A 15,950-nucleotide genomic window follows, 5' to 3' on the forward strand; every position below is an offset into this window, starting at 1 on the left:
TGCAGTAGACTTTATTTGAATCTAATTTATGATAGTTATAGTTACCTAGAATCACTCGACCTAGATTGCTTTTTTTGGTATTAGACGGAGATTAAGTCTGGGGTTAGACTTTATAGGATGCCTCGGATTGTGTGGTATTAAAATGGCCCTTAGAGAGTCTTCCGAAGTTTGGCATTTTTCTTATATACAGTTGACTCTCGCTAATTCGAACTCGACAGGGGGAATTACAGAGAGATTCGATTTATAGAAAGATTTTCCTTGAAGGAGAATAGGAAAAATTATAGAAATATTCGAATAATAGAAGTTCGAATAAGCTAGAGTCTTCTGTAGTTGATAGCCACCTTAACTAAGCTGCATGAGAGGGGTTCGGTTTTCCTGTTAGGATCATTTGACGTCAATCATATAAACACTTTCAAAAAACGTATATCGCAAATGCATACCGTCTGAAACAATTGTTGTTGTTCGACCCTAGGAAACTTGAAATTTTTAGACATAAACTTGAAAGGTCTATCATTGGTGAAAATTTGGAACCGACATTGTCAGACAATTCCTTGGTCAGACTGGATTTGTTTACACTTATTTTTAGCTTTATATTTTCTAAGGGCTTTAGGTCTTTTTCACAGCATGGACACATTAAAACAATTCTTTCTTCTTACTTCTTCATTTGCTATAATTCAACCGCAAAATTTTCTTCCTTATTCAAATTTAGAGTTGCCATAGTAACAAATGTTAAATGAATTATGCAATGATCCACCATTTTTATAGGAACCCCTATTGGGAATTAAGAAGAAAATTAACATAATTATAATAATGAAGTCGATTAGCTGGTTTATGAACGGTATGTTTAATATATTTTTGTTTATTTATTTTTTGATAATAATAAATATGATAATAATTAAGTTACATACAAAAGAGCATGTGGGCTAAAGTGTAATATCTAAAGGTTATTAGTATTTGTCAACATGTGGGTGAAATATGTAACAGATACTAAAGAAAGCCTTAAAAAAGGGGTAATTTTGTTTTCTTGATACCTTATCTTTGTATAAATTGAGTACTGGTTTACAATTTCTTTGCAGTAAAAGTGTTACTACTATCTAATAGTGGTTTTTAGGTCTCCATTATTGAGGGTGAGCCATTGATATGAATGAGAAATGGATTACAATAAGCATGTTCAAAACTCAAATCAACATATTTTAGTGGTGATTTTATATCTTTCTTCATTTACCATTTCTTAGGCAAAAAATAAACATGAATTTGGTTTGATCACAAGTTGTTAGAAGAGACAGTTTTAAATCAAAATTACCTAAAAAACGATTCGAAGATATTCGAAGTGGAAAAAAGAAGGGAGTCTATCCAGGCAAGGAAAACAAAAAAACATCAAAATGAGACCTTTGGTGATCTTCCCACAACAAAAACAACCAGCTCAAGCACAGCTCTATAATGTCGACGAAGGTATGCAAGAATTCTTTTTCAACTGTTTCAGTGAAGAATCCTCGAAACGGGAGACATTTAATTCCTCCTTCTCTACTTTATTGAACTTGTCAAAAACAGACTTATTGGAAATTGGTCATCTAAATCATCGACACATATGATTTATTTCATGGTTAAGGCCTTTGTTGAGTTAATTTTATCTGACTAAAAGCAGGGTTCAGCCAACATTATTAACCCTTTAAGTGCCAATGTTGAGTATATTGGATATGGGCTATATAGGATGACGATGCCCTCATGTAATGTCCAGTTTGAGTTAGAAATCGTCATTTTTGGTCTAACTGGTATGAATTGAATTGGGTTTCATGCTCAAGCAAAAAAAAGTTAAAAAATTAGTCTTTCCAGTGAAATTTTAACAGGTAGGATATTGTAAAGAGGTTTTACGACATCTCAACTACTGAAGCAAAATTTTAGATAGGTGACAAGTCGCCAGGTATGAGTTAATGATGTTTCGAAAAGTTGAACGCTAGGGTTATTATAAGCCTGTACCCCGCCCACGGGCTTTGTTTATCAGCTACATACAAACCGAACTTCGCGTTATCTTTTCAGTCAGTGAAGAAGAGTTTGGTACAGGCTAGGGTTATCATGATCCATATTTATAAATGCCGTCAACGGAAATAATGAAGCCACCTCTATTTGTTACTGAATTTAATAACCTTAGAGAAATTTCAAAATTCTCGTGAGAAATCGTCTCTCAATACTCTTTAACCCATTAAATACCATCAGCATCACTATATCTTTCCCATCCCAATTGAATTTTCTGACTTGAAAAAATCCCCAGCCATAAAAAATATGAGAATATCAATCCCTATCAAGTTTCAGTCCGTAATTTTTATCCCCACTGGCTGAAAAAATCCTACTGGGTTTGGGAGAAGGGGATGTTTTTATCTAATCTTTCTTAAAGTGCAATCAGCATCATGAATAATTTTTTTAAAGTTTATTAAATCAAAGATCGAGACTATGATGGGATGAGAGTTTCTGCATACGCTGTGACGCTCTTTTTAGAGAATAGAGTGATGGGCTCTGCCTAATAGTCCTTTTACGTAAACCGTTGAGAGCTGAGCACTGCTGGGGGTATTTAATGTTATATGTTTATATCTTTCTATGGAGGTAGATGGACAAGGCCTGGAGAACGTTAAATCTAAAATAATTCTCTCTCTTCACAATTTCGCTAATATTCTACCGATATTTGATTCTGCTGATTTTCGATTCACACTTCATCATTTCCTTTAAAACTGGAATTTGGGATTATTAACATTCAATCAGATTTTAAATGACTTTACCTTGGGGACACGAGAAGTTTTTTTCGCGTTGGTGCAATGCAACATGCTCCAACCCACCAACCTGAAACGCTTCCTCGTGTCTCCACCCCATTTTTAAGAATTAGACATCTTCGAGCATTTGTGAAATGTAATGTGAGAAAAACATCATTAGACATGAAATTCACGCAAAATGCTTATAGTGACACGAAATTTTCAATTGGAAATATCTTTCCAAGACTGTCCCCAGAAGAGACTAAATTAACATACATAAGACTTGAATGTCTTGGCTCCACCGTGGTATGAAAATCCTTTGGAGGCACGTGGTGGCAAAGTGTTTTTTTTGAGGTTGAAGTTTGAAAATTTCCGGTGTCAACATTAAATTTCTTATACACAACACGTCTTTTGCATCGTTCTCACAGCTTGAAACGTCATAACGACTTATAATTAGCAATTAAGTGGAAGAATCTGACTCTCACAGGAAAGTTTTAAGTCTCTTTTGGGAATTGGATGAGTGATTTTCGATAAGAAATGCAATAAAAATGCTTCGAAAAATCATTTAATGAGGGAAGGAGAGTGAACAGTAATATCATTACTGCGGACATAGCTACCGGGTGTCCCAGAAAAAAGTTCCGCTCTTTGAAGTGAATTTTCTCGAGTTCTATGAACTTTTAGATAATGAATCCTTTTGCATTGGAAAGAGGAAGGATAAACTTAAATTTTGAGGGGTCATTTATTAAATTAAGTCAACTTGATCAAAAGTTATGGCCTAAATGCTAAAACATCACTTTTCAAAAAAGTCAAAAAAAGACGAAAAAGAGGGGATTAAATTCATTTTAAGACAAAGACACAACAAGCTTTGGAAACTCTTGGTAAGATTTTGACCCGGGGGGGGGGGGCAGCTGGGCAAAAGGACCGACGGGTATGTGCGGGTCCTAAGGGTACCTTTTCCAATATGTTTAAAATGCACTGTAAGGGTCGGAAAAACTAGAGATGCACTGTAAGGGTAGAAATTTCAGAAAATTCTTGAAAAATCTAGATATTTTGACCAAAAATGCTAGAATTTTGACCAATTTTTACACGAAAGGGATCGAAAATTTGGGAAAATGCACTCTAAGGGTATGATTTTCACTGATTTTTGCTGCACTGTAAGGGTGCAATTTTAAAAGCCAAATTTTGGCCCGCACATACCGTCAGTCCGCAAACCCAGTGCCCCCCCCCCCGGGATTTTGATGAATGTTTGGAGCTCGAAAAAGCATCGTGCCCCTTGATTATGCCCATGGGGGCTCGTTAAATTAGACAAAGAAATGAAAAGGAGTTAACAATAAAATAAAGACACCTTAAAGAACTGCATGGAAAAAACTTTGAGCGTAAATAAATTGGCAAAAGAAGTGCTTTCTTTATGATGATTTGATCTCCTCTTTTTTCGTCTTTTTTTGACTTTTTTGAAAAGTGATGTTTTAGCATTTAGGCTATAACTTTTGATCAAGTTGACTTAATTTAATAAATGACCCCTCAAAATTTAAGTTCATCCTTCCTCTTTCCAATGCAAAAAGATTCATTATCTAAAAGTTCATAGAACTCGAGAAAATTCACTTCAAAGAGCGGAACTTTTTTCTGGGACACCCGGTAGTACTCGAGAAATCGGCAAAAATCTGTTACTTGTATATCCAGTGTATAATAAATCCTTGCTTAAACCATTAACGATTGAAAAATGCAAATTTCTGAGCAATTTTTCAACGTATCTTTTCCTCGAAGAGACCATCATTCCCTGAAACACCCCCTTCTCACAGACCCACTGAGACCCCTTCCCACTGGAAAAATTGTCCAAAATATCGTCCCCAGTGGAAAATTATCCTTCAACTTTTGTCCCCACTGAAAAAAAATCAAATAAACCAATCCTCACTGCAAAATATCATGCTTTTTTCCCATCCCCATTGACTTTTCTGATTTAAAAACAAAAGAATTAAAAGCTCCAGTCATAAAAGACATGAGAATAGCAATCCCCATCAAGTTTCAGTCCGTTATTTTTATCCCACTGGTAGAAAAAATCCTCTACCGGGTCTGTGAGAAGGGGGTGTCCTGAATCAATGATTGGAAAGAGTTATTAGTATCTCTAATGTAAATTTTTCCCCGTACACGGACGGGAGTATCATCGACGGTCGGGAGTATCTCATCTTGACGGTCAGGAGTATCATCGACGGACGGGAGTATCTTAAACTTATCTTAAACCTTGAAATATCGACCCGACCGGGGTTCGAACCCTCCAAATGAAAGAGTTTCTGATTAGAAACCCAACGCGCTATCAGTTGAGCCACACTCGCACAGCAGAACTTAAAATTTGGAAATACTTATAGAATAACAAAAAAAAACGGGGGTAATGTTATTATAATATGGGTAAAATTGCCCTTTTATTAACCTGACTGAAATTCGAGCCGTTACTAGCAACCCTGACCTAAGCAATACACTCTGAAATCTGTTTGAAAACGAGGACAACAATAAATTTACGCATCTCGAGAAGAGTGTATTCCAAACAACAAAACCAAACAACAAAGATGAGATACTCCCGACCGTCGATGATACTCCCGTCCATGTACGGAAAAAAAATTTGCAGCTCTAATGGTGCCACATTTTCAAAATGGTATTCCTCACTGTATCGTATGCAAAATCAAATTGGTTATTACTTTCGAATATGAGTGTTGATTTCTTTGTATATCATGAACAACTTCTCTGTTGTCAAAATGTTCTTAATCCTTTCAGTAAAACCCATTAAGCGAGTTAGATTACATTTTGTCTCCTTGTCTTTATCGAATGTACCATGGAGAATTTTTCTTATAAGAACATGTTCCATTTTTCTTATTCTTATAGACGAAATAGCTGTATACTTATGATAAGATCAGCAAGAATACCCTAAAAATTATAATATGCTCTTAAAAATGCGGAACAGAATCAATGAAATCTGAGTCTAACCTTTATGCTAGAGTTTCTAGGTAAAGATTTAAAAGTAGAAACCATGAAAGTTTTCGTTTTGGCTGCTGTATGAGTATATTCAATTTTAGAATAGGTATGTTTGGGAAAATGAGTTAAGATACAAAGGATTTCGTAAATTGGCACAATGAACCTTGCTGAGTCTTCTGATTAAAACTATTTTTCGAGGCAAAAAAACTCATTATCAAAATTAGAAATTATCAATTCGATGAATATATGGTAGATAGAGTAAGGCAATCACTTAATTTCAGTTCATTATAGATGAAATAAGTCATTTTATGTGAAGATTTCTTATGAAAAATATGAATTCCAAATGATATCTACAAAAATCATCTCAATAAAGTCTCAGTACAGCGTTCAACGATATAAATGGCCATAACAGGCTTCTCAAAATTGATGACAACCATTTTCAAGCAATTTTATAAGAACATATTTTTAATATCCTCATATATTTCTTATAAATAGATTCACAGCAGTAATACCCTCATAAGCTGATTTTTTCATTTGAATTTTTAATTAATTCTCCTACTACACTACAGTCTTTTCTTGACTAAAGAAAAATGACAATGAAATTCGCTGTATGTGTGTGAGTGTGTTCTGCTAGCTTGACATCCTTTAATAAAGAGAACAAAACAATTAAAAAAATGTTTTTTAAATCCCATACTTTTGAGTGAGTTTAGCAAATCTGATGATTTCAGTAAGCTTTTTTGTATGTTGGAGTCTATGTAATGATGTTTCTGGACAACTGTTTGACATATCTGATCTTTCACCATAGTTGTGTGGATGCTTTGAAGGAGATATGACTTTGGGTATTGACATTAAATAGATGTGAGATTTAATTGGGTCCTGGATAATGATTTCTTGGAAACTTGACTGGCAAATATCGTTTTGATCTTTTCTATTGTTGTCGTTTGTGACTTATGTTTTTACAATTTCCTCAAATCGGCCGGTGGTCACTTTGGGGACTAAGTTCGATAATAATATGCCTGTCACTGCCGAATGCGACTGTTTTGCAATTTTATAAGATTTAGAACATATTCTGATGAAACTTTGCACATATAGAAATATCACTCCTCCCATTCTTGAGATGGAATTTTAAAAAGGTTTTGAAGTTTTATTGGTGTTGAAGTCTCCACAACACTAGAGAACTACTTCAGACATCTTAATTTTGAGCTTAAAGCCGATTAGTGAAGCATTTATTAGAGGTGGCTCATATAATTATTGACATAATTTTTGACAAGATCGTTTAGAAAGAAGAAGGCGTTATTTTGCTTGACCATTCGACTTTCTAAACATTCTATATTCATTACATTTGACTAGAAATTTCACAGTTTGTTCTGTATACACCTTTTCGACCGTAGTCGCGCAGGAATTTTTTTTGTCCGCTTTATCCCACTAAAACCGTCCCAATCCTTTTTTGACGCATTTTTCTATTGTCTATAGATGCGCAAAAAAGACCGGGACGGTTTTATTGGGATAAAGCAGACAAAAATATACCCGCGCGACTACGATCAAAAAGGTGTATTATACTCTGTACCAGAGTGAATCTCATATATAACGTAGGGAGCGTACGGCAGTGGATTTTGAATTTTTTATAGATGTCCGGCCTGTTTACAGACGAGTTCTGACACAATGTCTCAATGCGATCTACTTTGAATGCACTTAGAGAAAAATTTCTGGATCAATTTTAAATTCGAATTTCTCCATTTTTCAAGGTGACTCATTTAGAATAAGGCTTGAATTTTAGCTGAGGCTTTTACTGTAGTGAGTTTATGTATCGACATTTTTTAGGACGATGGAGTGACCAAAACTTTTTTTGGAATAACCCACAGAACTGCAAAATCGAGAACGGTAATAGTGCTGATTTACCGTCGTCCTCAGAAAGTTCTGTAGACTTCACTGTATTTCAAACACATGCCTGGTTAAACGCAATTCAATTATAGCGAGAGTTTTAGCGTGCTTTGTACATTTGTTAGCCATGTGAGATTTTTAACTGACTATAATGTAATATTATGATTTCTAATACTCTTGTTTTGGTTTGATACTCATAATTCTAATGGGATTATCTACCGCTTAAAATGTTTCAAACTTTTTCAGAAAATATTTTCCTCGCAGCTTTTTTTTTTGCAAAAAGTATTATGCGATTGGAATCCGGAAGTACATTCATGTTTCAACCAATACCTTTTAAATGTAGTATATCAATAGTGAAACCAGTAGAAGTCATCTTACTTGAGCCTGAAATCTCACTTGAAGATGCGCTAAAATTCTTTTAGTCATTCAACCCTGTCTCACAGCCCCGGTGGGGCTTTTTTCCTCGGGGATAAAGATTCATATTGAAATTCCAATGGGGATAGAAATTCTATTGTTCCAAAGTTAAACAATCCAGTGGAAATGGTTATGGAGTGCAATTTTTTAAATATTGAATTTCGATAATGGGATGAAATCAAAGCAAATTTCCAGTGGGTCTGGGGTCCCAGTGGGTCTGTGACACAGGGATGTAGTCATCAGATGACAGATGACACGAGTCTAATCTACTCAGATAAATCTCTTATTAACATTGAAGAAAGTATCAATGCAGATCTCCAAAATCTTTATATATGGCTTTGTGCAAACAAAATCTCTTTGAATGTAGCTAAAACTAAAATTTTACTTTTCAGGAATGTACACAAACAAATCAAACATAATCTTCAGCTTTCGATTAATAATATTCCCCTAAACTTAAGCGAATCAGTCAAATACCTTGGTGTAACTCTTGATCACTTTTTAAATTGGAGAATAAACACAAACGATCTATGCTCTAAATTAAGTAGTGCCAATGGAATAATTTCTAAACTCAGACATTTTGTTCCTCTATCTACACTACTTCAGATTTATTATGCTCTATTTTTTTCGCATCTTAATTATGCTTGCCAAATCTGGGTCAAAACATAACTATAATGTGGAAAGAGTCTTTAAACTTCAAAAACGATGCTTACGAATCATGACTTTTTCTGATTTCAATGCTCACTCTAGTAAAATCTTTTATGAACTTAATCTTCTTAAAATTTCTGATCACATTAATCTACTAAATATAACTCTTGCTCACAGGATCTTATGTGGCTTTTCTCCAATTAGACTCAAGAATCTCTTCTCTCTAAACTTTTATCAACATAAACAAAGAACCAGAGGGAAATCAGTGCGTCTTCTTTTCAGGCCCTCTTTCAGAACTTTTATGTATGGTACAGAATCTATCACCTATAGTACCATTGTCCAGTGGAATGATTTACAACAGAATTTTCCTGCTTATCCCTTGACTGACTTAACTGGTTGTGAACTTAGGATAAACTTACACAATTATCTTGTATCTGATTACTAATTGCTTTGATTGAACAGTGACAGTAAAGCTATAAAACTTTTATTAATTTTTTTTTTTCTTTTTTTCTTTGAATTACTTTCAAAATTCACCTTTCAAAATCATGTTTCCATTTTGATATACCTAAATACTTATTTAATTTATTCATAATGATCTCATTATTGATATATTACATACATATTTTTTCTTTTTCTTTTTTCTTTTTTGTCTATTTCATTTGTGTATCTTTTCTATTTTTTGATATTTTTAAGTTTAGTTTTCTACTTTTTGTTCTCCTCCTTCATTTTTATTTGTCTGTTTTAAGACTTTTACGTGTTCAGTAGTTTAAAAAATTCTTCCTAATTATACTAGTATTCCTTGGAATTACAAAAAGGTGGCCCATCTCGAATAGCTTGCTAATATGAGGTCTCCATTCTAGCATTGTTTAGTTTTATTATATAATTTAACATAAAACTTTGTATCATATTTACTACTACAATCATGAAAAATAAAATACTACTACTACTACTCATCAATATTAAAATACCATAGCTCAGTCGTATTTAACACTTTGTTATTCAGTAAACAATTCTTGTTGGAGATGAAGTTTTCGGAGTCCATAGTTGATAAGCTGATGGAAAGATATAATGGCATGTAAAGGTTTTAAAGAGTGTCTATAAGAAAAAAGACTCAATTTTGGCCAAAAGCCAATCTCGTACCCAGACCCACTTGCACCACTTTTTTGAGTTTTATCAGAATCTAAGGGACTAGGTTCGAGTTTGGTCAAAAGCTTAATAATAGATTTAAATAATTGCAAGAAAATGCTTGAAATGAAATGAAAATAGTTTTTAAGTCCATTTTTAAAGTCCTTGAGTCACAAGAAAATCAGATAACTTAATGAAAATTTAAGATGAATATAGATAGGACTGGTGGTTCTTATAAAAAACGTGCAATGCTTATCATTACATCTTACTTAATCAGGTAATAATCCCTTTTAATTAGCAATCATCAAATCACAAAAATAACTGACCATCTATTCATAATTAAATATCAAACAAGGACCTCCTATTTATCTGATTTCTTTCATGATCAGGACAAACATTACCAAGATCTAGTTCTAACTTACATTGAAGCTAATGGGACATGAGGCTTCCATGGCCAAAATATTAAGAACGAGTTAAGAACATTTTAAGACTTCTTGGACTCAATTGCACAAAAACACTCACAAAATGGAGAAAACATTTTTAGGCTGAAAACTCAAAAAGAACAACAGTTTCATTCACAAAAATAATTTTGTCGACATCCAAAAAAGAACTTTTATTATTTGAGATCGGAATCATGCCTGAAGTTGCTCAAAAATGTACTCTTTATTGTCTTTTGGTGAAATTGAAGTTCTATCTATCTCTAACCACAGCTGATTCCCTTAATTATAGATGATTAGCTTTAAGTTAGCTGTAAGCAAAAAACTTACATTTAGAACCAAGAATTTGCAGAAAACCAGAAGGCTTGCGATGTTAGAGTGCTCTCCATATATATTTTGATTCTTAGTTCTCAATCCTGCTTAAGTAAGGGCTCTTTTTCTAGTTTAACATTCAAATGACATTCAGAAGACATCAATCAGATACGATCTTAGTTATGATTGTCAAAAGTTTGCAAACGAAGATAAAAATCAAAAGTGAAATCAAGTTGATGAAAAGTTAGCTTATTTACCATCTGTTGTTCAGAGAAAAGGGAGAGACAGAGAGCTGCTTTAAGAGATAGTCGAGAGGATTTTAGTTGACGATTTTATTCTTACCATTTTGATTGTTTTCGTTTTTTGGTTGGTTGTGGTATTTCAAATAAGTAAGATGGTTATTGCGCGTGTTGATTGTGGTATGCAAGACTAATAAAATTTCATTTCCAGAAATCCAAAAATTTCGAATTCCATCGGAAGTTTGACTTCGACTAGTCCTATCTTCTGAATTTAAGGCAATCAACTTAGAATTTCGTGCAAATTTTGAAATGCAATAATGATTTTTGAAAGTTCATTAGTTCGAAGCTCATCAGTAGAGTCTCCTTGTAGTTTGGAGACTTCACCAGAGCTCCCTGATGAACCAGTAGCATAGCGTGGTGACAGGGGCGGCCGGGGGCTCCGGAAGACAAAGGCGCCTCTGTTTACTAATGATGAAACTTTATTCTCGCTTTATGTTCGTTTCAGGTGATCGAATCCACTCAAAAATGGCGACTTCAGATAAATTGGAGGCCAGCCTCGGACAAGGTATAAAAGGTCTCAAGGAAAGCATGAAGAATATGAATCAGAAAGCAAAAGATACGAACGAGCGGGCCGAGCGGATGGAAAAAGAGCTCGCGGTCGCTAAACAAGCTCATATCAAAGCGTACGGCCGTTTACAGGCATTAAAAGAACGTAAAATTGACGTTGAAGAACGCATAGAACGAAACAATGATAAAATTAAAGACATAACGAAACGAGTGAATGAAAAAGAGAAATTTGTGGAAGAGAGTAAGAAATTTGCGAAAAGTTTGAAAGTCATTGTCCCTGAAGAACATGAAGTTATGGAAATGGAAGAACGATTAAGAGTTCAAAAAGAAATTTATTCACAACATTATGAGGTAAGTTGTATGATATTACTCTTCGATGTGACACTTCTTTCAACCTTTTCGCTTTCCATCTTTGATTATATGCAAAAATAGCGATAAGTTTGCTGTGGGTGATTGAATAACGAGAACTGAAAAAAATAACTTTGGCGAGAACTTGTTTTCGAAAATAATTTGTAATTTACAAAGAAAGTTATTTTTTTGGCGAGAATTTATTTTGGCGATGCTGCAAATAACTTAGCCTATACTAGACGCCACCCGCGTTTTTTCTACGCAATTAACGTCTATTCCACTTTGCGTACGGGATAAAAAATCTCGGTTTTTAGTGAGGCACTCGCTACAAATAACTTAATTTTGACGAAAACTAGCTTTGGCAAATTTTATCAAAATACACGTTTTTTCGTAAGAATGGTGAATTTTCATTTCCTCATGGGTTCTCTTGACTTTTTTGGGGAAAAAAACATCCTAAGGCTAGGATCAAAATTCAACCTTAATTTAACATGAGAGGAGAAAACACAGCTGAAGCATAAAATGGTATTTTTGTGAAAGTATTGGGCATTAATTGGCAATTTGTATTTAAAAATTCACTAAAAACGACATTCTGAGGTTCAGTTTTCAAACTCCATGAATATTTTTATTGATTCTATTCTTATAAAAATATAGCCTGGGAATCCAAGCTCATAATCTTAGAAAAAAAAAAAACAATCACCTCACAAATTTCTCAGATTATAGAGCTTGGTGCAGGTAGATTAGTCTGACACAGAATGTTATAAACAGTCTATGTGTGAACCCTTGTTGACAAACTTTCTGAACTTTGGAAACCCAGGTAAACACACATAATCAACTTACCATAAAAACTTTTTTCACAAGCTCTAAAAGACTTTCAAAACTACTAAAAACAACATCAAAACATCAGCCACATGTATCTAGACTTCAAGTCAACAGCCATTTTGTTTCTAATGAATTTATGTTTTCATTTTCATTTGTTTCCCTTTTTTCTGCAGAGTCAGCTTTTTCCATAAATTATGCGCACGCATCGAAATTATCGAAATGCGCGCAAAAGTACTGCTAAGTAATACGCCGAAAGCTGGCCAATCAGGCCGAACCTGCATTGCAGGGAAAAATCTCCCTGCAAGCGAGCTACCTGCGCCAAGCGTTAAACAAGCAGCAAAAATATAATAAACTAGACTGTGAACAAAGTTTAACGCTTGGATTCCCAGGCTAATAAAAATAGCGTATGAAATAATAACTTACACTGTTATTTTCTCCAATTCGAATGTGAATATAAATCTGTCAAGATTCTTCTTGATTCCCTGTCTACTCCCTTCTCGTCAAAAGATTTATCGATACTGAGTGGCAGAAAAAAACAAGATGATAATAATAATCTATAATTTGAAGTTTTTTACTAAACCTCCAGGGACTAAAAATGCAAAAACATAACTTTTTCTATTGTAACAGAAAAACTTCAACTCTCAAGGAGGGCCGAAATAACAAAAATATTCTAAGGCTACGTACAAAATAGCCATTGACTTAATTCGAGATTCCTGGATGGGAAATGAAACCACTTATTTCCCATGCAGAACGCCCGCGTTTGGTTTTTAACACAAAGGCCGGATTGAAACTAAAATCTATCGCTAGATTTAAAAAATTGCAGTCTTCAAAAACAAAGAAGCCGCTAGATACAATCCGTCGTCATAATTACGGGACCTTCTAGGCGCGTTTTGGATGGGAAATAAGTGGCTTCACTTTTTCTTGCCTGGGAAAATTAGAGATTCTACTCTAGCCTTTCGGGCTTTAAACTCAATGAAAATAGCCATTAAGGTAAAGCCGAAGGCTAGAATCGACTGATGGTGTTTGCTTTTATAGAATACTCAATGTATGTCTAATCTTTTTTTCCATTTTCCATTGAGAAATACAATCGGATGAAGAACAGGAAAGTGGAATTGGAACAGGAATTCGAGCATGCGGAACTGAAAGCACATGAAGCTTGCAGACGAATGGAAGCATTGAATACCGAATTGGAATATTCTCAAACTGAAGAAGCTAGAAGAGAAGAAGGTTAGAACATAGATTTATAAAACCTGAAGGGCTAGATGTCGTGCTCAGGAAAGTGAAACTGAAAAGTGTGCCGAGGTTAGGTAGGAAATCCTACCTAGGTCACGTGACATTACAATAGAATTTCAGCGCTTGACCATTAAGAAACTTCGCGGGTTTTTTAAAACAAACGCAGCAATATCTATTGCGATATTCACTTTTTTTTTGCTTGGAAGAGCTTAAAGCACGACATCTAGCCCTTCGGGCATTACAGAAATCTGTGGGTTAGAATGAGTTAAGATTCGACCCCAGTCTCTTAAGTTGATCTTTGTCACTTGATACCGCAGGTGCGGTTAACAATCCAAAAGTTCGCTCAACTATCAAATGCGCTAAAACGAAAAATTCGGATAGTGCTGCGGTCCCAGCTGGCACACAACGTTGTTTCAACGTTTATCTAATGTTCATAACGTTAGATGAACGTTGAAACAACGTTTTTTGAACGTTGAAACAGCGTTTTATGCCAGCTGCGGTAAAACTAATCTCGTAAACAGAGCCACTTACACCACTTTTTGATTTTATTGATGGGCATTATACTACCAGTTTTATAAAAAAGTGAACATTGGGACTGGATTCGAGTTTGTGGTACAGCCAATTTGAAAAAAGACAAAAGAATTCTCACAGAATGTTTTTTAACAGGCCAGCTTGATTCGTCTCTCGAATTATTCGAAAATCTTGATTTTAAATTTTGGATTGTTAACCCTTACTATTACTACGGCACGATCAAAATAGGAAGTGTCTTTTCATGAGGCAACATTGAAAGAAATACTATCCTTTGCTCCTCTCATTTCTCATTTTCTGTCCAGGGCCTTACTTTTCACGATGATAAACAAGTAGTAATTAAGTTTGCGACTGCAGTCGAGGGCGACTTGAAGGCTCCCTTTTCTATAGCTGTCTACCCGAAGATCTATCCACTTACCCTTGATCCGTCTCTTGAGTTGCTAAGCATCAAGCAGAGAAGCATCAAGTACCATTTTGGAAATCTTCGTTATGACTCGGTCGGGGATCATACCCACAAACTTGCACACCGTAGCCGGATACTCTACCTTCATGCTACAGCCGCTAAACATAGAATAGCTTAAAATCTGTATTCTAACTTTCCTGAATCGCCTCTTTATCTGCAGGGTGCTAACTTTCAATATACCATATCGGAGTTTTTGATTTTTCTAAAAAAGCAATGCATTGTGGGATTGTTTCGAGTGTATTACAATAGAACTCCCTCGATGAATTCCTAAGAGATTTCTATTTTAATACACTCGAAACAATCCCACAATGCATCCCTTTTTAGAAAAATCTAAAATTCTGATACGGTCTACACGAGGGAAATTTTTTGTTTGCGACCATGAATAAAACATAAACGTTGCTTGGTAAAAACAAACAGACGAACAGTTTATAAGTATGAAATTTCATTTTTTTACAGCTTGCAGAGCAGCAATCGACGGAGCTTTCAACTACGAAAAGAAATGTTTGGATCTGCAAAACGGGTTAGATCATATTATGCAACGTAAAGAAGAAGCTACCAAGAGAATCAACAAATTAGAAAAAGAAACACGAAAAGCTGAAAATGCAACCGAAACATTGACTTTCGAACGAAAAAGGATGGAAGCAACTATTCGTGAGATCTTACTCAGCTTTAGAAATAAACAATCATAGGGTTAGATGTATAGAAAAACTATTAATTAACAATCAAATGCAAGAAAGCGGAAATGTGAGTTCAGGTTGACATTACGGGCCCATGGGTGCCCATCAGTCACTCTCACTGATACGCTTGGCACCCATGGACCCCGTAATATCAACCTGATCCGAAATGTGTAACCTGGTCCGGGACACTATACTCTGAATTATCATGACTTGCACCAACTTAAAGCACCTCCCCATTGAGCCGATGTCAAGTTTTACAAACTTGAAGGTTGTTACTACACATTATTTTCTTATAAAAAAAGAAGCTAAAATCCTTAAATAGGAAATTCTCCTCGCATCATCTAGTGCAAACCGAATTCCCTTTCTAAGGATCTCATTAGGTTTAACTTTTTTTTACCACCTCCTTAGGGCTTTTCTTAAAGGTTTTATTTTTACATAAGTGTTCCTGTTTCAGGACAGTGTCTGCCTATTGTTATATCTTGCTCCACATCCATCTCAATTCAATATCTAGCTTGTAAATCTAAATTTATGAGTAAGCAAACGCTATCACTCTTATT

General features: G+C 34.8%; 1 protein-coding gene across 1 annotated transcript; it reads left to right on the forward strand.

The window, feature by feature from the left end:
- The first annotated feature begins 1,239 nt into the window (after positions 1 to 1,239).
- On the forward strand, positions 1,240 to 15,584 carry LOC136807721 (tropomyosin alpha-4 chain-like). Its single transcript, XM_067064330.1, has 4 exons — positions 1,240 to 1,452; positions 11,264 to 11,676; positions 13,572 to 13,719; positions 15,173 to 15,584. Exons 1-4 carry the CDS (start codon positions 1,383 to 1,385, stop codon positions 15,403 to 15,405), a joined length of 864 nt encoding a protein of 287 aa, XP_066920431.1. The 5' UTR covers positions 1,240 to 1,382; the 3' UTR covers positions 15,406 to 15,584.
- Positions 15,585 to 15,950: the final 366 nt, after the last annotated feature.

Source organism: Clytia hemisphaerica, unplaced genomic scaffold (assembly GCF_902728285.1).
Source record: "Clytia hemisphaerica strain Z4C2 unplaced genomic scaffold, Clytia hemisphaerica genome assembly, whole genome shotgun sequence".
NCBI classification, from domain to species: domain Eukaryota; kingdom Metazoa; phylum Cnidaria; class Hydrozoa; order Leptothecata; family Clytiidae; genus Clytia; species Clytia hemisphaerica.

Excerpts from the sequence above, each read along its gene's own strand:
- LOC136807721 (XM_067064330.1), top strand. The coding sequence starts at position 1,383 with ATGAGACCTTTGGTGATCTTCCCACAACAAAAACAACCAGCTCAAGCA. Across the intron at positions 11,677-13,571 it reads TTTATTCACAACATTATGAG|AAATACAATCGGATGAAGAA; the intron begins GTAAGTTGTATG and ends TTTTCCATTGAG. Across the intron at positions 13,720-15,172 it reads AGAAGCTAGAAGAGAAGAAG|CTTGCAGAGCAGCAATCGAC; the intron begins GTTAGAACATAG and ends ATTTTTTTACAG.